Below are 23,482 nucleotides of genomic sequence, written 5' to 3'. Positions count from 1 at the left end.
CCTCCTCTGCACTCCCTCCAGGGCCAAAATATCCTTGCGCAGGTGCGGCGCCCAAAACTGCACACAGTACTCCAGCTGCGGCCTCACCAATGCCCTATACAGCTGCAGCAAGACCTCCCTACTTTTATATTCAATCCCCCTCGCTATGAAGGCCAGCATCCCATTCGCCTTCCTGACCACCTGCTGCACCTGCAAGCTGGGTTTTTGCGACTCATGCACAAGGACCCTGAGGTCCCTCTGCACCGTCGCCTGCTGCAGTTTTTCGCCACGTAAGTAATAGTCCTTCCTACCATTCTTCCTACCAAAGTGGACCACCTCACACTTGCCAACATTAAATTCCATTTGCCATTTCCTGGCCCATTCGCCCAGCTTATCTAGATCCTTCTGCAGACTCTCCACACCCTCCACACAATTTGCCTTTCCCCCAATCTTGGTGTCATCAGCAAATTTCGACACCCTGCACTCGGTTCCCTCCTCCAGATCATCTATATAAATGGTAAATAGCTGAGGCCCCAGCACCGACCCCTGGGGCACCCCACTAGTCACCAACCGCCAATCCGAATAGCACCCATTGACCCCCACTCTCTGCCTCCTATTTGACAACCAATCCTCTATCCACGCTAACACCCTACCCCCAACTCCATGTCCCCTGACCTTCTGCAATAACCTCTTGTGAGGTACCTTGTCAAACGCCTTCTGAAAATCCAGAAAGACCACATCCACCGGCTCTCCTCTATCCACTGCCCTAGACACATCCTCGTAGAACTCCAGTAAATCTGTCAGACACGACTTCCCTTTAATGAAACCGTGTTGCGTCCGCCCTATCAAGCAATTCCCTTCAAGATGCCTCGCAATTTCCTCCTTAATGACGGATCCTAACATTTTACCTACCACAGACGTTAAACTAACTGGCCTATAATTCCCCGCCTTTTGCCTGGCACCCTTCTTAAACAACGGCGTAACATTAGGTAACGGCGTAACAGTAGGAAATAACATTTTAATTATTAAAACAAATATTGTGATTTATGACAGTGTGTTAAAGTGATTGACTCCGAAAAAGAATTGTACTGCAAATTACCTTTTAAAATGGTTGAGGCTTTCATTGGTCATTAAATGATCTTTTGAAAATTTTGTTTACACCAGAGGTGATGTACGTTAGCTCTGGGACTTTCAGAGAAATTGGTTTGGAAAATGAGATTGGTGCAGGGTGGGATAAGCATGTCATAGCATCTGTTGGTGTTGACACTATTTTTCAGGTCGGTAAAAATGCTCCTGCTGGTTTTCAGCTGGAGGTGAATCAAGATGTGCTCTGTTTTGTACTGAAAATACTTGAGCCTGTTTTTCAACATGTGTGCTTCCCCTTTTCTTAAATCATGCCTTCTGTCACTTCTAAGAAAATATATTGTCAACATTAGGCCGATTTCAGCATTCACTATTGAAACTGATGACTAGTTAAGATTTCATTTACATTATTGCCAGGTCCTGAAAATAGTGTGTGATGCATTTGAAAGCTGAATTTTTTTTGCTTGACCTGCCACCACAGAAAGAGTATTTGAATGCTGGTGAACTTATTTTTGGAATCTGCGCACTTGATGCGTTTTCATCCAGTACAAGGCTACCAATCTGAGCATGTTCTATGAATTTGAGAGTTTTTATTAATTCTACAATCTGCAGCTGAGAAGCAAGTATGTTGCCTGGGAACTAGTCCATTTTGCTTTTTGACTGGGTTAATCTTTCACTCGATGATCTATTTATGGGTGATTCATTAATTCACTTTATGAAACATCGCAGACATGGACAGTTTCATAGAACCATAGAAATTAACATATAGAAGGCCAACTGACCCATTGTACCTGCAACAGCTCAAGAATTTCTCTTTAGTTTCAAGTCATTTTAAAAAATTAAGTGTAATTGTCACAAAAACAGTAAATACTTTAGGGTGAGATTTTGAAGCAACCTGAGAATTTGTTAGGTTTCCAGTTATAGGAAGATGAATGAAATTTTGCTTCTTAGGAAAATAAAGTAGCATAAGTGACCAAATAACTGAGCATGAGTCACCACAAGAAGTGTGAGTACAGTAGGCTTATCAATTCAGTACTGCAGAGAAAGGGCATGAGAAAATGGTAATGACTGGATATTTTCATAAAGATTGATTTTATAGTTTAGGAGTTTGAGGAAATACAATATCATGGCACTAAGATCTGGCACAAGTAATTTGATGGCATAAAGTGGATTTTTCTTCTTTCTCTTGGCCCTCAGAGCAGCAGAACTCAGTGCACCAAATGATATGCCAGCATCTATCCTCTTTCAGGTGATTCATTTTTGGAATTATTGATCTCGTGCAATTTTGCCCTCCAAACTTGGTTATAATCCCTTAGTTCATAAGATATAGGAGCAGAATTAGGCCATTCAGCCCATTGTGTCTGCTCCACCATTTGATCATAGCTGTAATCTCCTTTATCCCCATTTTCTTGCCTTCTTCCCATTACCAATTAAAAATTTGTCTAACTCCTCAAATCTACTCATTATTCCAACATCCACCGCACTTTGGTGTTGCGAATTTCACAGATTTGCCATAGAACCCTTTTGGAAGAAGTAGTTCCTTAAATTTGCTACTCCTTATCCTAAGACCATGACCTCTTGTCCTAGAATGCCCCACAAGAGAAAGCTCCACGTCTACTTTATCCCTACCTTTTTTGTCATCTTGTATACCTCAATTTAATCTCCCCTCATTCTCCCCTCAATTCCAGAGACTATAGGCCTAAACTGTTCAATTGATCTTCATATGTCAAACTCCTCATCACTAAAATCAATCTGTGAACCCCCAATGCCACTATATCTTTCCTCAAATAAGGGGACCAAAACTGCACAGTATTCTAAGTGCAGTTTCACCAATAACTTGTATAGTTGCAATAGTACTTCCTTACCTTTTTTATATTCTATTCCTTTAGCTATAAATGCCAATATTCTATTTGCTTTCTTTATTATCTGCTGTACCTGCATGCTAGTTTTCTATGACTGATGAACAAGGATACCTAGATCCCTCTGCACCGCAGCACCCCAAAGTCTCTCTCCATTTAGATAATAAGTTGCTTTCCTGTTGCACGACCAAAATGCATGAGTTCACACTTATCCACTTTTAAACTCCATCTGTCACATTTTGGCCCACTCTCCTAACCAATCTGTATCCATTTGTAGATTCTTATTTCCTCATTGCATTCCTCATTACTGTCCCTATTTTTGTCATCTGCAAATTTGGTTACAGAGCTGTCCCTCCCTGTATACAAGTCATTAATATAGATTGTAAATGGCTGTCATTTCAAAAAATGTCATCCAAATTTTTTTGAGAAAAATCAGGGCAAATGGCTTTATAAATTTTGAATAACCTAACCCATGAATTAATTTACACTCCTTGTCTACTTGTAAATACTGATTAGTGTGATACCAAGAAGTCCTAACAAAACTGAAGTCAATGGGCTAAAAGCAAAATACTGGATGCTGGAATCTGAAACAAAAACCAAAAATGCTGGAAAATCTCAGCAGGCTGACAGCATCTGTGGAGAGAGAATTGTGTCAAAATTTCGAGTCAGGATGACCTTCTCCAAATTAGGAGTGTGATGGAAAATGCTGCATTTGACAGGACAAATGTAGCCTTAACTATATTTTAAAAGTTCAACAGGTCCATCCTGGGTAAAGGAGCTTACTTAATCGGCTACCATCCTCAACCTTTAAAACTTTTTTTTTACTCCCTCACCAACTGCGCACAGTGACAGCAATGTTATACTATCTACAAGACGCACTGAAGCAACTCATCAAGGCTCCTTTAACAACATCTTTTAAACCTGCCTCCACAACCCTCCTGGAAGGACAAGGACAGCAGATGTATGGAAACATCATCTACAAGTTCCTCTAATCCATACACCATCCTGATTTGGAACACTTTTGCTGGGTCAAATACTCCATATACTATAAGCATATCCACACAAAATGGATTCCAACAGTTAAAGAAGATGGCTCAGCACTGACCTGCTCAAAAACAGTTGATTGAGGTTGGGGGAAGGGGCGGAGGGAGCAGTTAACGTTCTTCTCTCTTGCCCTTGGTCATTCGAGCACCATTAAACTAAATGCATTATTCTCATGATCTCTGTGACTAAAATCAAATAATTGGGATCATGTTGAATGCATTCTGCAGTATCACATCAAATGGTACATCTACCCAAAACAGCAATCTTAAAATTTAGGAGAAGAAAAGACTTGTATTTCTACGGCACCTTTCAGAATCTTGGCACATTCCGTTGTACTTTTGTAATGGAGTCATTGAGGAAGCTTGCTGTGCACAGATTTACCACATTGCTGTAATCTGAAAGAGCAGAGTCAGTCATTGTTTTTTTTTTTGTGTGGTGTTGCTTGACGGATAGATGTTGGCCAACATACTGAGGATGACACTCCTCTTCAGAGAGTACCATCCACTTGACAGCAAGTGTGTCCATGGTTTAATGCTTCATCTGAAAAATGGCACCTCTGATAGTTCAGTGATTTCTCAGTGATGCACTGGAGTGTCAATCTATACGACTGTGCCCCGTCTCTGGAGTGAGATTTGAACCCATAACTTTCTCACTCATGATTAACAGTGTTAGCTACCCACTTTCATAGCTGACATTTTTATGTGGATTGTATTCTTTCTAATGTGTCTTAGGCTTGAGCTGAGAGGCTGGGAAACAGCACCTAACATTTGGGTGTCCAGTCAATACACATACACATGAATTTATTTCTAGCATTTGTTTTGCCTTAATATCCAAATTCTGTTTTTAATGGTGGTTAATTCCCTCAGGAATCTTTTGATATAAATCTTACTGAAGAAGGGGGATAAAAATTAAATGTTTCCAAGTTTTATCCACAGTGAGAGGATTTAAAATATTGATTATGTATCAAAAGTTTAAAATTGAAAGATTTTTTTCAAAAACCTGTGTGGTTGAAACGTTAAAGTTGACTATTTAAATGTTTAATTTTCACAACATTCTTGTTTGTTCCCAGGACCTTAATGTGAAACGAAGGCTAAATCTGTTTGACTCTCAAAGAAGAGGAAAAGATGAAGATCCCATTATTCCATTCGGTGACGGACCGATCATCTCTAAGTGGGGTGCAATTTCTCGGTCTGCCCGCACAGGTTATCACAACACAGACCCAGTCCAGGCTACAGCTTCCCAAGGAAGTGCTACAAAGCCAATTAGTGTAACAGGTTTGTTCCAATTTCTGTATTCCCTATGAGTAAGGGCAGTCATTGTTTTGTACAATTGGGTATATTCATTAGGTTTTCAAATAAAAACTATTAAAAATTTCTAATTAGGGTAGATTTCTTTTTAAGTAGAATCCTTGGCTGGGCCAGTATTTATTGCCCACCCTTATAGCACTTGAACTGATTGGTCATTGCAGAGGGTAGGTAGTTAATAGTCAACCACATTGCTGCGGATTGGAGTCGTATGTAAGCTAGGCCAAGTAAGGATGGCAGATTTCCTCCTATAAAAGGCATTAGTAAATTTAAATGATTTTTTTAAAGTGGTGATTGTCATGGCGATCATTACTGAGACTAGCTTTATTAATTGAATTTAAATTCCATCAGCTGTCATGATGGTATTTGAAACCGTGTCCCCAGAGCTTTAGCCTGGACCTCTATTATTAGTCCAGTGACATCACTATACCACTGCCTAAATGAAAGGGGAAATATGACACCAAAGTAAAAATGGCAACATTCTTTGTATTGCTCGTACTTGTCTCTGAACTGTTGTATATGTCTCCATTTGCCTTTGATCAGTTGTTTGAGGACAACAGTGTTTTATAAACCTAACTTTTAGTTAGGACTAAGAGCAGACTCTGGGATTCTGATTATCCCTGTGTTGGCTAGTTTCTTAAATTTTCAACTCCTATTCTGTGCTAAAGTAGTAATATTGTTACACTCTAGTTGAATGTCAGTTCTTTTGTTACTGGAATATCAACCCCATGCAGCACAAATAATTACTAAAGATTTCTAAAAATATTTTTGATTATCCCTTCTCTGGGTTTTATCTAACCTAATTTAAAATGTTCATCTTTTTTAACACTCGCATCTTTGTTTTTGGAGGTGATAGTAATTTATATGCAGTTTAGTTTTTAAAGTCAAATAGTGTCTGGATGAATAAACTCATCTACCCCACACACAGTTATGATATTCTTGGATGCCAAACCATATAATGTAAGATTTAAATACAAATAATGCATTGTTACTTGTATATTTGCATCACATGTCACTATCTTTTTGGAAACTTCCTCCTTAAGATGGAGTGAGGTTAAAAGAGATAAACGTGTTCTGGAAATTCTGCATTGGATATGAATGCACAAAATCTGGTGACAGTGTACTAGTTCATTGTTCAAATTATTTGCCCTCTGATGAAGAATTCTGTAACAGTTCAAATTAGTGAAAATGAATGTTTTCCACAGACTATAGTCCACATGTAAGCCACGCAGATTCCAGTAGTTGGAGTTCCCATGCCCTTTCGTATGGATCAAATTCTTCCACTGGCCAGTACCCAAACAGGTAATAACAAAATGTCATTGGTATTAACAATCTCTAATCATATTGTGGTTCCTGGCCTATATCTCTGTCTCTGTTGAATCTTGACCTATGAACAAATCAAACTATTTTAAGATGTGATGGCCTCAAATGGAAAAATATATTGAAATAGATTTTTTAAAAAATCTTTCTCAAGGACAAAATAAAACATTCGGTGACAATATTATAACATATTACTTTTTAAGGAAAGGTACGAATTCTGGATGTCTGGTTTCAAAACTTTTCTAGTATGAAACTAGAGTCTCCAGCATAATCCATAAATTTCCATTTGAAGTAATTTTTCCTGTTTTGCATGTCCATGACACTGAGCACCTTTTTGTTTAAAAGGATCTGTTAAGCACTTTCCCATTTAGCAGAAAATATCTATATATAAATCTTGCATAGTTTTGCAAAACTGCAACAGCAAAATTCATTTAAAAATAAACTAAATCTTAATTAAAATTTAAATCTTTCTGGCCCCTTAATAGAGATTTAGCGTACAAGAGACAGTGAGCTGAGATAGGGCATCAAAACTATCCTGTAGGATAATGTCTACTCCAATCAAACTATTTATTGTTGTATATCATGCAAATTCCTGAATGAGCTTAAGGCTGCCACTTTTGGCCCTGAAAAGTGCTCAATTTTACATCAGATTATCCTGAAAGGGTAAAATGTCTCAAATTATGCCAATAGGTGAAATTAGCCATAATCATATGACTGCACAGTAGCAGCAATATATTCTCCACTAACAGAATGTTGCCATCAAGCCAAAATAGACATTCTTCCTACCACACAAATGAGTAATTGGTATTTGAATTTCAGGGTTAGTGTGATGCTAGGAATGTAGGTTTTATCTCCTAATGTCAGGTGGATCATATCAATGGACTTCCTTTGCTGATTGCAGTTGGGAGGGGACTAACTGTACTCATCTAGCCAATACTTTCAAAACGCACCAAATGGAATGGATTTTGTGATTGGACAGTACTTGCCAAATAATCCCAAGTGTGGATAGTCAGTGAACTTGTATTGTAGCTCATTTGCGCAGGGCCCTGTCCACTGCAGAAATAATGGGTGCAATCTTAATAGCTCACCACGCTCATTGATCAGCATGGCGAACTGGGAAGGTAGCGTGAGAAACCAAAATTCCGATCCACAACTGGCGCTGCAGTGTGGAGCTTGCCAAAAGGACCAGTGTGAAAAACTCCATTTTCTTGCCATTATTACACTCTGAATGTTTTGGAGGGGTGGAATTCCCTCAATATGTCCAAACATTGCACTTTTTTCAATCAAACAGAAGTGTCAGGGACAACTGTTCTCTAGTGCATTCCCCATGCAACACCACTAGCAGAGTCCACTTGCCAACCATTCAACACCCTTTGTTGTTCCCTTTGAAAATTGGTGTTCTTGCAGATGTCCTGATGAGTGCAAGACAAAAAGCATCAACAGCAAATGTTTTCTTTCCAGTAATACTCTCTACTACCAAATGTCTATATAACTTTTTTGCTCTTCCAAAAAATAATGTGTTGATCCCTCTGCAATGTTATCTTTCACAAATGAAGATGCTGAGTAATGTGTAAATGACAGTTGAACATGTGAATTTATCCACCTCTGTATCCAATTTTTGAAGAATCATAGGATATTTAAATATATGAATTTTTTAAATGTTGTGTTTCAAATATTCTTTACACTTTATTGAAAACATTCATTCGTACACCTCGTGTGGTAGGACATGACAATCACTATCCATTCTAATCTACAATGCAGACTCAAACTCGATTTTATGTTTTAAAGTTTTTTTTATATATTTTTCACATTTTCTTTTGAAGCTGGGCCAACTACCCATTATCAGACCTCTTTTGACATTTTAGTCAACAAGAATTTTGAAAGCCTTATTGTGATTCTGCAATGGAAAATCACTTTTTATTTAGTGTTGGTCCAGAATGTCATGCTTTGACATTTCATGTTCATAACCCATTGCTTCACCAATATATGGTGCATTCAGCAGCTAATTAGTATTATCAAGGATTATATTAATAATTGCTAATTTGTTCTTTCAGGGACAGATTGCGAGTGATTGATCTGTCTGGTCATAGGAAACATTCTAATGGTGGAGATCAGTTGCAAATTGAACTGCAACAGGTGAGGACTTGGTGATTGAGATCCTGAAATTTACAGAAACTGTACTGGGCCAGAACATAAATACTGTGGCTATGAGAGCAGGACTGGGACTGAAAATTCTGCAGAGAGTAATTCACCGCCTGATTGCCCAAAACCTTGTCAATCTGCAAGGCACAAACCAGGCATGTGATGGAGTATTTTCCACTTGCCCATATGAATGCAACCCCAGCAAAATGAGAAGCTCAACACCATGCAGGATAAAGTAGCCCACTTGAATGGCACCCATCCACCACCTTCAACATTCATCCCACCAGCACCGACACACTGGTAGCAGTGTGTATTATCTACAGGGTGCACTGCAGCAACTCATCAAGGCTCCTTTTGCGAGCACCTTGCAAACCCATGACCTCTACCAATTCATACCAATAATTTGAGTGAAGGGATTGAATGTATAATTGCTAAATTTGCTGATGACACAAAGTTAGGTTGAGAAATAAATTGTAAAAAGGACACAAAGCAACTGCAAAGGGAAAAGTTTAGCAGATGGACAATAATGAGGGAAAATGGGAACTTAAGTACTTGGGCAGGAACAATAAAAAAACAGCATATTATTTAAATGGAGAGAGATTGCAGAACTCTTCAGGTAAAGAGGCATCTGGGTGTCCTAGTACATGAATCATCAAAGACAGTATGCAGGCACATTAAGCGTTTAGGAAGGTAAATGGAATGTTGTTGTTTATTGCAGGAAACATGGAATATAAAAGTGGGTTTTTGGTTTTGCTCTAGTTGTACAGATTGTTAGCGAGCCAGATGTGGTCCCACTATGTACAATTTTGGTCTCCTTGCTTACAAAAGGACATAATTGCTTAGTCGTTCAGAAACGATTCACTCAACTGATTCCTGGAATGAGGAAGTCCTCTTGATGAGGAAAGGGTGAACAGGTGGACCTTTATCCATTGGAGTTTAGAAGAATGAAAGGTGATACTGAAGTACAAGATCCTGAGAGGACTTGACCAAGTGGATGCTGAAAGGAGGTTTCTCTTCATGACACAGCACAGAACTAGGAGACACTATTTAAAAATGGGGATCTCCCTTTTAAGGAAGAGATGAAGAGAATTCTTTTCTCTTGAGGGTTGAGCATGTGAGACACATTTCCTGTGAAAGTAGTAAAGGCTGATTAATTGAATATTATTAAGGCAGTGGTAGATAGATACTTTACTAACAAGGGAATCAAAGTGTTTAAGGCAGGAGAGTTGCACTGAGGCCACAGTCAAATCAAACATGACCTTATTGAATGGCAGGACAGGCTCAAAAAGCCAAATGACCATCTCCTGCTCCCAATTTGTATGTTTATTCTTCACCACTTGAGGAAAAGAACCTACCTACCCTCTCTGAAATGCTTGTCACTTTAATCAATTCAATTAGTTCACCTCTAATTCAACTCTACACAAGGATTTGCAAACTCATCCTCATAGTTTCATCCTTTGGGCCAAGTATCATTCTTTGTAAGTCTGCATTGTACCCTTTTCAAGAACAGTGTCTTCTTCTGAAGTGTGGCGCCCAGAACTGAAAATAGTACTGAAGATAGGATCTAACCGTGGTTCTACAGTGTAACTTCTTTACCTTTCATACTCTAGCGCCCTTGAGATAAAAGCCAACATTTTGTTAACTCTTTTGGTTTGCTTTTGTCTGTCTGCTATCTTTTTGATGATTTTTGTGCATAAGCCCCACCATTCCTACTTTCTCTCTATTGAGGCTGGATGCTCTGATCTTTCTTGGATCCGAAGTGGATGACCTCATTCTTCAAAGCATTGAACTCCTGTTAACTGCTCACGTAGTCTTTCTGTATCCCTTCATCGTACCCCCATCTACACTAATTGGATATAAAATTATTCATTCATCTGACTCATGGGCAGTGTGGAAAAACTGCAGCTCCATATTGCCACAGTTTCTTTCCTAATATGTTCATACTTTTTAGATGCCACTTGCAGATTTTTTTCCTTATTCCCTTTACAGATCTTCCTATTTCCTTAATAACCTATTGCGTTTGATAGCTCTCCCAACCTCCTTTTGTACTTGTGTAAGCCTCTTTTAGTTTTGTACTGTATTGTGTCTCACTTATTGAATGAACTCCATGTGACTAATGATTGACACATTGAGCGATGCTGTTGTGTAAGATACCTCCAAGAGTTCCATAATATAATGGTTTCTTTCATTGTGCTAATATTCCAACTGCATGCCAGTACACAATGAAGGTTTATTCTTTAAACACAGTATGTTTTGTGTATTGGTTTATTTTTACACTTTGTTCTTAGTTATCCTGTTGCTTCCATGCAGGCATTTTAATTAATTCAAAACCAAAAACTTGATTATTTGTTCCCCAATAGAGGCAATTTTCAGAGGTTTCTGCAGATGCAAGGCCTGATCGTGATATAGAACTGGAGCTTTCTGCCTTGGATACTGATGCTGATCTAGATGAGGGATTAGAGGTATGGTAATACACATATTATTTTAAATGCTCATCCATTTCTCATGGGGCTGTTTTGACTTTGTAGTTGGTGAGTGGAAAGCACCAACTGGAATTTAATGGACTTTCTACAAAACCATGGCCATTTGCTCTATTCCTACTGAGACTTAGCTTCTTTTATGAAACAGCTGTGGAAATTAAGTATGAAAAACAACTTTGAGTAATGGAAAATGATTATTAGCCTACTCGGCCTTCAGTGAGGCCAACACTTGCTCAAGATAAGAGACTAATCTAATCTTGTGTCAGTTTCATAAACGCTGCATTCCAGGCTAGGATGAAAACAAAGAACAAGTTACCATGACAATTACCAAATAACAAGATATGTTGACAGCTTGCTATTGGATAAGAAAGGGCAAAAAGCTATGCTATGATTGGTGGACTTTGTATGCAAATTGAGGATTAGAAAGTTTCTCATTTGCTGTAATTAACTCTAAGTATCTGTATGGATCGACAGAATACCATAGTGAAGTTCACTGTGTCTGTTCTCCTTGCTAGCAGGTTAATTAAAAAACTTGAAAGATGTGAATACTCTGCATTAATTGGGTTAATCTTCAACACAGCCACGTTGGGAAACCCTGATTCCTTTAATAAATATTTTTATTGTCTTGGAACAGAAGATATTTTGTTTGCCTCATCTGACCTCCATTTTGGATGTTAAAGTAGTTTTCCCTTGTTCCCACAAGTTTGAAATATTGTACCTTTTATGACCAGATATATTTTATCTTGACCAAATTTGATGACTTTTTATCAACTGGAATAGCAGTTTAATTTCCATGCATGTACGTGATTATGTTGGAAACCGGATATTTCATTTTAAATCAAAATCTGAGACCGGGTGCTTGGAGGCCAGAATCTCCAGTTCATGCCTTTCACATGTGCTGGCCAGGAAAGAGGCACACATGCATATTTTTACATTCTGGGAACTGGCCCTGCGCTGAAGAAATAGTGAAGTGGCATGAAAAGAAGGTCATGTGCCAGAAACTGGACTGCCATTACTGAGGAAAGGGTCCCACGAGCAGGACACAGGGAGGGAGGTGGGTTTTGGGGGGGTTGGTAGAAGAGAAATGTACCAGAGATCTGCTGAGTCAAGATAAAAGATGTGAGCAGAAAAAAAGGCTCCAAGGTAAAGAAAGCTGCGGGGAGTGCAGAAAGAGGCCATCTGGACCATCCAGGCTGCACTGATTCTCCAAAAGAGCGTCCTACCAAGGCCCTCCCCTCCATCTGTAACCTTGTGCATTTACTGTGACTAATCCACCTGACCTATACACCTTTGGACAGTGGGAGGAACCTGGAGGAAACCTATGCAAAAACTGGAAGAACATCCAAACTCCACACAGTCACCCAAGGCCAGATTTGAACCTAGGTCCCTGGAGTTGAGGCAGCAGTGCTAACCACTATGCCACTGTGCCACGAAGCAAAGCAGGCTTGAGAGAAGTCCTGAAGACTTGAGGCAGCAGAGCTTTGCTGACTCATTACAACAGGCCTTTTTGAAGCACTGGTGTTCTTTTGGCTAGACCAAAGCTTGGAAAGTGAAGTTTAAGTATATTCTGAGATCCTGGGGGGGGTACTATCTTGGATGGCAAGATTGAAACCCTGGAGGTATATTCTTGTTGAAGCCATCTGAGCGTGAACAATGTTTGGAGAGAATTCCAAGACAAGTTTTTCAAATCTGGAGATTGGAAACCTTGATGTGAAATGTTGTAGAGATCAGTTTCATTCAGGGAGACCTACACAAAATTTAATAGAAACAGTCAGAGGTTTATTTTAGGTATGCATTGTAAAGTTTCCAATCCACAACTGCCAACAGGTTGTGGGAGCCCTGGTGAAGTCACAGTATTCATCCCCTTAAAGGGCGTCACACTACATAATAATTCCCTGATTTTTTTTTTGTATTCGTTTATTGGACATGGGTGTTGCTGGTTGGCCAGCATTTATTGTCCATCCCTAATTGCCCTTGAAAAAGTGATGGTGAGCTGCCTTCTTGAAATTCTGCAGCCCACGTGGCTGTGGGTTGACGCACAATGCTGTTAGGGAAGGAATTTCAGGATTTTGACCCAGCGATATATTTCCACGTCCAGGATGGTGAATTGCTTTTGAGAAGAATTTGCGTTGGTGGTGTTCCTATGTATTTGCTGCCCTTGTCCTTCTAGATGGAAGGCACTGTCTAAGGATCTTTGGTGAATTGCTGCAGTGCGTCTTGAGCGTTGGTGGTGGAGAGTGTGGATGTTTACGAATGTGATGCCAATCAAGTGAGCTGTTTTTTCCTGGATGGTGTCAAGCCTGTTGAGTGTTGTTGGAGCTGCACCCAGGCAAGTGGAAGGTATTTCATCACGTTCCTGACTTGTACTTTTGTAGTTGGTGGACAGGCTTTGGTGAGTTACTTGCCACGGTATTCCTAGCCTCTGACCTGCTCTCTAAAGCCACTGTATTTGTGGCAAGTCCAGTTAAGTTTCTGGTCAATGGTGACTTCAGAAGTGTTGACGGTGGGGGATTTAGTGATGGTAATACTGTTGAATGTCAAGAGGTGATGATGGTTAGAGTGTCTCTTATTGGTGATCGTCATTCCCTAAATAAACATCAAGAATGGCAATGTTCCATTGAAATCAGTTATCTCACAGTGTGACAAACATCTGGGTGGATTATAGATCATATCTGCATTTCCATTGGAGCTTGGTGTGTCTGACCACAGTTCAGCAATCCGACATTATTCTTAGACTTAGGCGGGGGTGGGCATGGTGCAGGTGCAATTCCTCTCTGCAGGTCCTCGGGATTCATTTGGAGGCATTCCCTTCCTGGCCTCCCAAACCAAACCCTCACTCAGGGGTTATCAGCCAGGCTCAGGTGATATCCTGGGACTTGGGATAGTAGTCTTGGCAATGGTCACCACTCCTGCCTGGTGCAGCTGGGACTACAGAAATATGGACCATCCAATTTGGCTGGGATCTCTTCAGGAAGGCTTCCCCCTAGGATAGGGGAATAAGTTTCAACTTAAAGTAATTAGCATTGCTCTCAGCATTAAATTGATGCAGGAATTGATGGGGATCACAGCATCCTGCAAAATCCAGTACCCATGTTATCACGGTCAGCTCAACCAGTTGGAACAGCCACTCCAGAACAGCAGGAAAATGCAAGTCCAGCCACTGGTAACAGTTCTGATAGAGCATGTCATTTAAAGAGCAAGCAGCATTCAAAGGGTTGTTGGCTGGAGAGCATTTTTTGTATGAGTCAGTACTTGCAGCAATCAGTCTGAACTCAAAAATACAGCTCAGAAGTTCTGAATGCAAAAGCTGCATTTAGATCTGCTTGCGTATACAATTGCACATGTTGTAAGTGTTGCATAGACATACCTATGACCCCTCAACAAGATCTATTCAACAATACTGATATAGTTTTTGCAATGTATGTTATGGCTCAACTTATTTTTCAATGTCTTGCACTGGAATATAGGCATTAAATCTAATCAGTTTCAGTGTACTATATGAAACAATGATAATTTTCATTCAAAATTAAATGAGGAATGCAATACTGTACATATGTGTATATGCACTGTGGGAGCTTAATACCCAATACTATGCTGTGCAAATGAAATGGGATTCTGATATGTTGAATAGTTGTAATTTGAAGACTGAAGAAGACCAGCCTTGTACATAAAGAACAATCTTAATGCTCTATTTACACACATCTTCATTATGGTAACCCATGAAATTTCATGTTTTGAATTAAATCATCCATTATCCTTGGTATTTCAAATTCTGATTGTTTCAATCTATTATTAACTAATTCATTTGCGAGAAACGAGGAAATCATGTAGCCTTGAACCTTGCACAAGGTTCACCAGTGATTTAAATTTAGATTTGAAGCACTTGACTTACACATTCCTCCTATCACATCATGGATGATGAAACAGCAGTTCTGGAAGTCTTTTGACAAACAAGGATTCATGAGCTGTATACAGTTTGAGATCTAGTGGTGGAAAATAAACAAGGAATTGGCGGGGGTGGGGGGGGGGGGGGGGGGTGCGGTGAGAGAATAGAAATAAACTGCTCAGTTTCATCATTGAGTTGACCTGAAATCCAGTAGTGCCTGGTGCAAGATACTTTACAGGAGTAAGCTTAGCCATCTTGGCTCATGTGGAAGTTGTTTGGAACTTTCATTTATCTTCTGGTCACCTTGTGTCAGGCAAGTTAAGAACCCACCATGTAAGTGAGATGAGGTTGAAGCAATAATTCATGAGGGACTGATTGGTAGAAACTATCAAGACCTTCAGATTTCAGAAAATCATATTCTGCAAGGTAGCATGGCTAAGTGAAGGAGATTGGAGCAAACAGCTGAATTAGTTGGAATATGTTATAATATTTATATATTAGATCATATTATTTATGAAGCTTCTTAAATTATATTGGATATGGGACCAGGCTCAAAACAATATTTGTTTATTTGCACAGGATGTCCTGGATCGGCATTTGGGAATTGGCTCCCAAAGTGACCTGCCCAGTGACATATTGTCTGAAAATGGACATCACCATAAGCACCAAGGTCAAGAACGAGAGGAGCAGGGCCGCAGGATTGCTGAACAAATTGCTATCACGTAAGAATCACAAAGTTATATAGTTATATCTTGATATTGATTTTGCCTAAATGTATTTTGACATTTGAATTTGTAAAACTTGTTTGGGAGGTGAAATTGGAAGGAAATCTGTAAGAACAACAGGGTTGCGCAATTTAATTATTTTCATTATCTCAAACTCAACTAAAATAAAGGTAATGCATGTAGTCAAAGTAGTGTACTACTTTGGAATGCCCTCAGAACTCCTATATCGTAGACTAGAAAGGAAAGAAACATTTGTCTAACTTTAACTTAATTTAGCAGAATTAATAACTGATGTAACAGGCAGAAGACAACTGTGAAATAGTAACTCACAAGGTAACTATTTTTAATGTCAATATTGAAAAGGATGATGAACGGTTAAAGCTAAGGATGTTGGACAAGAAAAGAGCAAAATTTAGTACAGTAAAAAGATTTGGCCTATGTTACCTGGGTGGAAATGTTAACAAACTGATCAACAATGTAAATTCTTAAAATGACAGGGTATGTCAAAAGGGAGAGATATCAGAGTTCAATAGGCAAATATATTTGAAACAAACTTAAAATGGAGGCATAATAAAGTTGTGGCTTGCTGTACCAAAAATTGTGAATAGAAAATTATATTAGCGGTATTAAAGGGAAATAGAAAAATTCGAAAGGAATAAGAAAAGTTGGTAGCTAACGTGGAGGGAAATAGTAAGGTTGCCTTAGCATGTGAATAGCAAAAAATAATTAATGAGCACCGAACTGTTTTGGGATGAAGGAGAGAGTATAATTAAACATGGCAAAATAGTAACTGTTTTGTGTCCATTTTTACAAATGTTGCTGCAACTGAGAATGTCAGTAAATCAGTTGAGGATATGGAACAGCTTTAAGGACAATATAAGAACAAGGAATGGTTCTGAAAAGATTAGGACTATTCAACGTGTGCATGTTAGTTTTATCACTGAGCTAAGGCAGACACCAAATGCTGAACTGAACAAATTTCTAATGATTTATCTGGCTGTCTGCAGAAAATCACTTCGCATTTAGTATTTACTACTACTACCTTTTTAATTTAAATTGGCATTTATCTGTACTGCTCACATGACAATGGGACTAATACATTTAGATCAGCTGATTCAATAGGAAATGTTAAGAATATATGGAAAACTATCACAGGATCACAAACTCTGCAGTTGGTGCAGAAGGAGGCCATTTGGCCCATCAGGTCTGCACCAACACCAATCCCACCTAGGTTCTATCCCCGTAACCCACATATTTACTCCACTAAACCCCTGTAACCTACACATCCTGGGATACCTGAGGGGCAATTCAGCATGGCCAAAGCACCACACATCTTTGGACTGTGGGAGGAAACCAGAGCACCCAGAGGAAACCCATGCAGACATGGGGAGAATGTGCAAACTCCACACTGACCCAAGTCGGGAATCGAACCCAGGTCCCTGGAGCTGTGAGGCAGCAGCACTTGCCACTGTGCCGCCCTATTTGAGCATTATTTTGACAATAATGCAGATGTCTGTTTTACTGCTACATGAATTATGTACTTATGATACCATTAAAAGAGTTTGATTGAAACACTGCCATGAATGGTTTCCTCTGGTGCCCTCAAGAGTACTCCCAGTCTTTTTTTTTGTGGAAGGTATAGAGACCGCATTCTATCAAGGAAGATGAAACTTGCAGATTGAGCAGCTTGAATCCATTTCCTAGTCCCCAGTTTTGCAGGTCAGCATTAGCAAAGGCCCAGTTTAAGTCATTTGTTTGTCAGGTGTCAAATGGAGGCCCCTGTACTGAGATGCCTCAAACCGGGGGATTGGAAAAAATATACTGGGTCAAATACCTTTAATGAAGTACACGGACAATCAGTTTTACTGTCTTAACTAGCTATTTCATGTATTCCCTTTTTCTGTCAGAGAGGAACAGAAGATGATACCTGTAACTTCTGGCTTTAACCAGCCCACCACCACCTCAGATGGCTTTGTCACTTGCCCATCAGTGACCGCTTCCTTCTGTATCAATAATTTGGCCCCGAAAACATCTGCAGTCAAGCTATCAGAAGATAAGAACGACATGAAACCTGCAACTAATGGCGAGGCTCTAGCTAATGGGAGCTGAAGTGTTTTGTGTTTATACCAACATCCAAAAGCAATTAAGTTTGCTTTCTATATTATATAATATAATATATGTAACACATGAATTTGTGTTTATGTGTGTGTATGTTATATTATGTATTTTTTTTAAAGAACAATATGGGGGCATCAAATTCCTGTGGACTTTTTTGATACTACAAAAGCCCTCCTGCATTAACCATTTTGACAAATAAAATTAACTTTAGTTGGATAACTAATTCAAATTCCAGTGAACCTTGGAATTTGGACATCATTCTACTTAATGCTTTAAAGCAGCCTTTTATGAGTCTGTTGTGAGCCAGTGCAGTAACTTAGCCATTTTTATTCACAATGGCTAATGTAGAACGTAAACAACTCAGTTGTTGACCAGCAGAGCCTTGCAGCAACACACCTGGTGAAAGCTAACTATGACTTTACCTCCTCTTCTGTTTCTTTTATATATTTTTGTGTACAATTCACACAAAATTGTAAGAAGATAATGGCTTGGAAAACGGTATTTTCGAGCTGTTATGGTAAGATTTTAGTTTATGGCATTGTTGCACTTTTACAGGAAACGTGTTTTGTTAAATGGTGGAAGGAGCATACTTTTCACTTTTTTTATTTAAATGCATAATTTGAGTTTCAAAATACAGTTTCCAACAGCTTCCAGTTATAAATTGAACAATTGAGAAATATCCCTGGTTCAGCCTTTTTAAACAAATATACAAACAAGATGGAATTGCTGAAACATTATCTGCCCAGGTGTGCCTCAGAACAAAGATGAAAGTATCCTGCAAGATTAACCAGTGGTTAATGTGACATATAAATGGAAAATTCTGGAAATAATCAGCAGGTCAGGCAACACCTTTTAGAGAAAGAAACAGATGATCTGAATGGTCACTACTTGAAATATCCACTCTTGTTTTTCTCTGCACAGATGCTGCCTGACCTATTGCTGTTTCCAGCATTTTCAATTTCAGATCTCCAGCATTCGCATATTTTGCCTTTGGTTAATGTGGCAATATGCTTTCACTTCTTTTGTTCCAGTAATCACAGGTAAAGCAGCAGCTGCGTTAAATCAGTTAATCTGTTTCATTTAGAAGCATTTTGGTCAGTTTTGGTGCTGTTACAATAGAAATGTAATTTGCTACATTCTGCTCTTGGTGGGATGTATAGCATCAGGGAACCCAGCTTCACTACCTACATTGCTGTACTTAAACAGATGGTAATGAGATTAGTGACCATAAACAGAATAGTAAGAAAGGGACTTACTGCCTTCTACCCCAAAAGATACACCAAAGACAAAAATTTCAAATAGCTCCATTTTAAACACAATGTAAAAAAAAACTTGTCTCATCCTTGGCTTTTTTTGTGTTCTTGTAAAGATTTTCATTGGAATTTACAATAATGCTAATTTATATTAATTGCTAATCCAATTGGTTTACATAGTGCTGCCAAGTTTTTGATGTTGATCATAGTTGTGTTTGAAATAGTTGGATATTTCAAGATTTTTCTCATCTTTTTAGAATGAAAAAGCCTATTTATATATGGCAAATGTAATGGCAGCAAAAAAAGTACAGCGAAAACTGTATTTTGGAACTCATGCATTGTGTGGTGTTTGCACTGAATGATAAGCCAGTTCCACTGGTTTCTTCTTTACTTTCTCTAGTCTAAGAATTTCTAATGGCCTCTCTGTATTTGCTTCATAATGGATGAACATTATATATTGCAGTAAAAGCCCAGAGGTTCTGTAATAAATTTATGAGCAATCCAAAGTCATGTTTCACAGTTCAGTTTAAAACAACCATTTTCAATTTGATCAAACTTAGAGTAACTTATGCCAAGAATATCAGTAGTTTTATTTGAACAAAATACTATTGCTAATAATCATGGTAATGTGTTCTAGTTAATCCAAGGCATAATTGAAGTTTGCCATTGCACATAAATTCGGTGGGTTCTGGGAGACTGATAGATTTATTATATTATAGCTGGGCATTGACAGTAAAAGTATTTAAATTTGTTTACAAAAATCTGCAGTTGTGATACTTAAGAAGTTATTATTATTATGTTTGTTTTAACTAACTTTTTTACAATTTTCCACACCTGAGATAGAGGCAGGAAGCTTTCTGGCTTCTCTTCGCTCTCCAAATGAGCTTGTTGTAAAGTAAATTTCTGACCCCTTGGAGAGTTAAATAAATGGCTTTGTTTACATAGGTCAGACCGGCAGTCAAAGGAGCAGTAACAGCATCTGTTTATAAAAGATCTGATTAAAAGTTTAATTGTCTCAGCCTTCATTGTTTTATACAATTCTGTTGATTCCTAGACTGTATTTACCTTGTTAATTTTATAATGTGTGTTTTGGATCAAACCATTGAAAATTAAATAATAGAGCTGTGTATTAGTAATTCCCTTTTTGTTTGAAAAAAGCTGCTGCTACATGAACATAATTTCAGTTATGTAGATATGCCATTTGCTATTAGCCTCAATTTAACAGCGCCCTGCAGTCTCTATCTTTTACTGTCCTATTAATTTGCATTTTGTGTTTTTATGTTTTGATGACTTCTGTGAAGTTGATTGTTCTGAAAATCGTACTGGGATATTTTAAACCAAGCACGACTTTCACCAGGTAGCTGCAAAGGAGGTGTTCTGCTTGTAAACAACTTCTGCAAGATCATGTAATTGGTCGTCTGAGTTGTTAAAGTGATACACATTACCACAACAAAGTGTCAGAATTTTTAAAACAGTTTTGTGCACTTCCCTGAGGGTTGAACATTTTTTTCCTGGAGGATATTTGCACAGAGTGATGAGACAGTTTGCTGCTTGATGTTTATAATTGCATTAGGCAGTATCATGAAATCTCTTCCTATTTATAATAGGATTTATATAGGTTTTTGTAATGAAGGAGTGATATTGTACATTTAAATTCTTGTGGGTCTCCTACTCAGTATCATATACCGAAGCTTATAGTTACTGGGATCTATGCACCTATTGTAGTCTGAAGTTATCAGTCTTTGTGTGTTTACACGGTCTTTAGTCCATATCTTTGAACTTGTACACATTAATTTTTTTTTAAATCTGGATACTGGCATGACGGCCAATAGTAAGCAATCTAAAGCTAAACTGACTGAAGACCATTTTACAAACTCGTCTATTGCAGTAACTTAATTTTCAACCAAAGCTGCTCTTAACAATATAGATTCAAAAACCAAAACATGCACCAAAGCTTTAGGCAGGTGGTGTTAGTCATTAAAATAAGTAGCATAGGAACAATATTTAATGTAAATTTTATGTAAAAGTACATAATGTTTTCAAGTGAAATGTGCTGTCGCTTCCATCTAAAATTTACAGTTTTAGTTCTGCTGTCCAGTTGCATTATTAATAAACTGGAAGACCTCAAAAGTCTCCATAATTCAAATATTTAGTAATCACAAGAGTTTCACGCAGTACTGATTATTGCTTATGAATATGTTAATTATAAATGGCAGTTGCTCTGTTGCCATAATAGGTGAATGCCGAATTGAGCTCATCAGTCTATTTTTCATGAATCATAACTTTTAACTCAAGTGTCCAGTGCTTTTGCTGGCAACAGAAGAAGCAAATGTAAGAGTCAAGCTCATAATCACTGACAGACTTAAGTACAGGAATAGGGGTTGTTGAAATTTTGTTATCCTTGCGTGAGACGTATTGGTTTACATCCTACAGTGCAAAAATGACCAAGCTTTGGATCAGACATCAAACTGGAATATAGAATATTTCAAAATTGGCATATTGGTCCTTCTTGCAGTACTTATTATTTGCCACTCTGGGGTCTCAGTGAATTGTATATACTTGCTTTCTCCCTCTAGTGGTAGAAAATGGTTCTGCTGAATCAATTTACAAACCCCAAGAGGCTCCATCAACTTTCCAACTGTGTTTCAGAAGTAACTCCCCCAACCCCCACCCCTTTTTAAAAAAAGAAAATGCCTACTATATACTTAGAGATCTATTTATTGATGCTTGAATCCAGGAAAGTAAACATTTAACTTTTAAGTATATTAATCTTGAGGACTTTTTGTATGCTACTTGAATATGACCAAGATATTTTGGGAGCCCAGGCGTATCTGAATAACCCTCCGAAAATAGATTGCAGCCCTCGGGGAAATGACTGCCCTCTGTGCTACAAAACTACAGATAACATCTTCAGTGCTTTCTGAGGGTGGATATATATTACATAAATTAATCTTGTGTATGTATCTTTTTATTTTTAAAATTGCATTCTTTAAAATAAAAACTTGGTTGTGCTCTGCTGGAGGGGAATTGGGGAAACTGGTTGCTTTTTTTTTACAACTGATGCACGTTAACTATGATAACGTATCATATTTTGAAAACAACCTTCATTTTTTTTTAAAGCTATTTAAATGGAATCTACTTCTGTGCAGTTAACTCTGCATGGGCCCAAGATGCATCATTTCAGAATTTAATCACCTGCACATAGCCCATAAACCCATCCAACAAAGGCCTCGGTTAATCAAAGGCATGGAAATGCATGCAGTTCCTTAGCTGGGCAAAAGAAAAGTACATTATACTGTAGTTGTGATACAACACAAATGTGGTTCTTATTTGTACTACATGCCCACTGTACAGCCACTTGAAGCATTGTGGTTAGCTTGCAGCATTTGCTGTCTGCATTTATGCCGTTTTGCGTATTCTTTTCCCTGAAAGTTATGAAAAAAAGTGTTTTCTTGCTGCAAAATTTAAAATCTTTATGAAAATTGCTTAGTTGGAAAAGTTGGGAAAAGAGGCCTGTTTTGTCAATTGTACAACAGATTGTGGAGCTCAAGTGTGAATATTTTACGTCTGTATTAGACATTTTCTTTGCAAATCTATTGTTCGATTGAAATGTAAATGAAATTAAAGATGGTACACATCCGTCATGTATAAAGGAGGCACCATCAATAAGATGGATTTAATGGTCATTTTTACTATACCTACTTGGCTTATATTTAAAATGTATAATTTTTTTTTAAAAAGTGCTCTGTTAATTAAATAGGGAATAAATTCTATTCCATTTGTTAATTTCAATTTGACTTCCAAATTGTTGGTAATCTGTTACCTTTTTGTTTTAGGAGTAGGATGAAATATGAATGCTAGGCCAATTTAGGTCTGTAATGGATTAGTTTTGTGATACTGAATAGCAAAGATTGAATTCTCTGTGTACAAAACCTCATTTGCTGTAGCACTGAATTGAGCTAATAGCTTGGGCTGTACACTAGAATAGAGTATCATGAATTTTGGTGTTTGAAAAGATGATTGGGACAGTTTGCAGTACTTGAAATGTATTTGCATGCATAACAATAAAGTTATTTGTCAATTAAAAGTTTTATCCTCTGCTAATCCTTCCTGCAGGAACGCAAGCATTTTGTGAAAAGGGCTTTGGCAATTTAGTTTGGTTGGGAAATGGTATATATGTTAATGTGTTTGGGATATTGAAACATTGTCTAACGTTTTGAACAATGGTCAATGCAACTCCAGAGTCCAATTCATTTAAAATAAACCTTTTCTAAATACAAGTATATGTA

The 23,482-nt window shown here is 38.1% G+C and overlaps 1 protein-coding gene across 5 annotated transcripts in view; it reads left to right on the top strand.

Moving 5' to 3' along the window:
- The window catches only part of rc3h2 (ring finger and CCCH-type domains 2), a 92,208-nt gene extending 68,928 nt beyond the window's left edge, over positions 1-23,280 (top strand). For 4 of the 5 annotated variants that reach the window (XM_080212116.1, XM_080212115.1, XM_080212117.1 and 1 more), the window contains 6 exons: positions 5,035-5,239; positions 6,475-6,571; positions 8,644-8,725; positions 11,092-11,193; positions 15,677-15,819; positions 17,730-23,280. In XM_080212116.1, coding sequence (XP_080068242.1) covers positions 5,035-5,239; positions 6,475-6,571; positions 8,644-8,725; positions 11,092-11,193; positions 15,677-15,819; positions 17,730-17,931 — 831 coding nt within the window. In that variant the 3' untranslated portion in view covers positions 17,932-23,280. Of the gene's footprint in view, positions 1-5,034; positions 5,240-6,474; positions 6,572-8,643; positions 8,726-11,091; positions 11,194-13,381; positions 13,517-15,676; positions 15,820-17,729 lie in introns of those variants that run through there. The other variant, XM_080212118.1, reaches the window with a different exon arrangement.
- The last annotated feature ends 202 nt before the right edge of the window (positions 23,281-23,482 follow it).

The sequence above is a fragment of the Carcharhinus amblyrhynchos genome, chromosome 25, assembly GCF_965287045.1.
Source record: "Carcharhinus amblyrhynchos chromosome 25, sCarAmb.v2.hapA, whole genome shotgun sequence".
In the NCBI taxonomy this organism is placed as follows: domain Eukaryota; kingdom Metazoa; phylum Chordata; class Chondrichthyes; order Carcharhiniformes; family Carcharhinidae; genus Carcharhinus; species Carcharhinus amblyrhynchos.
Note: the sequence above shows the minus strand (reverse complement) of the source record. Positions and strands in the feature narration are given on the sequence as shown.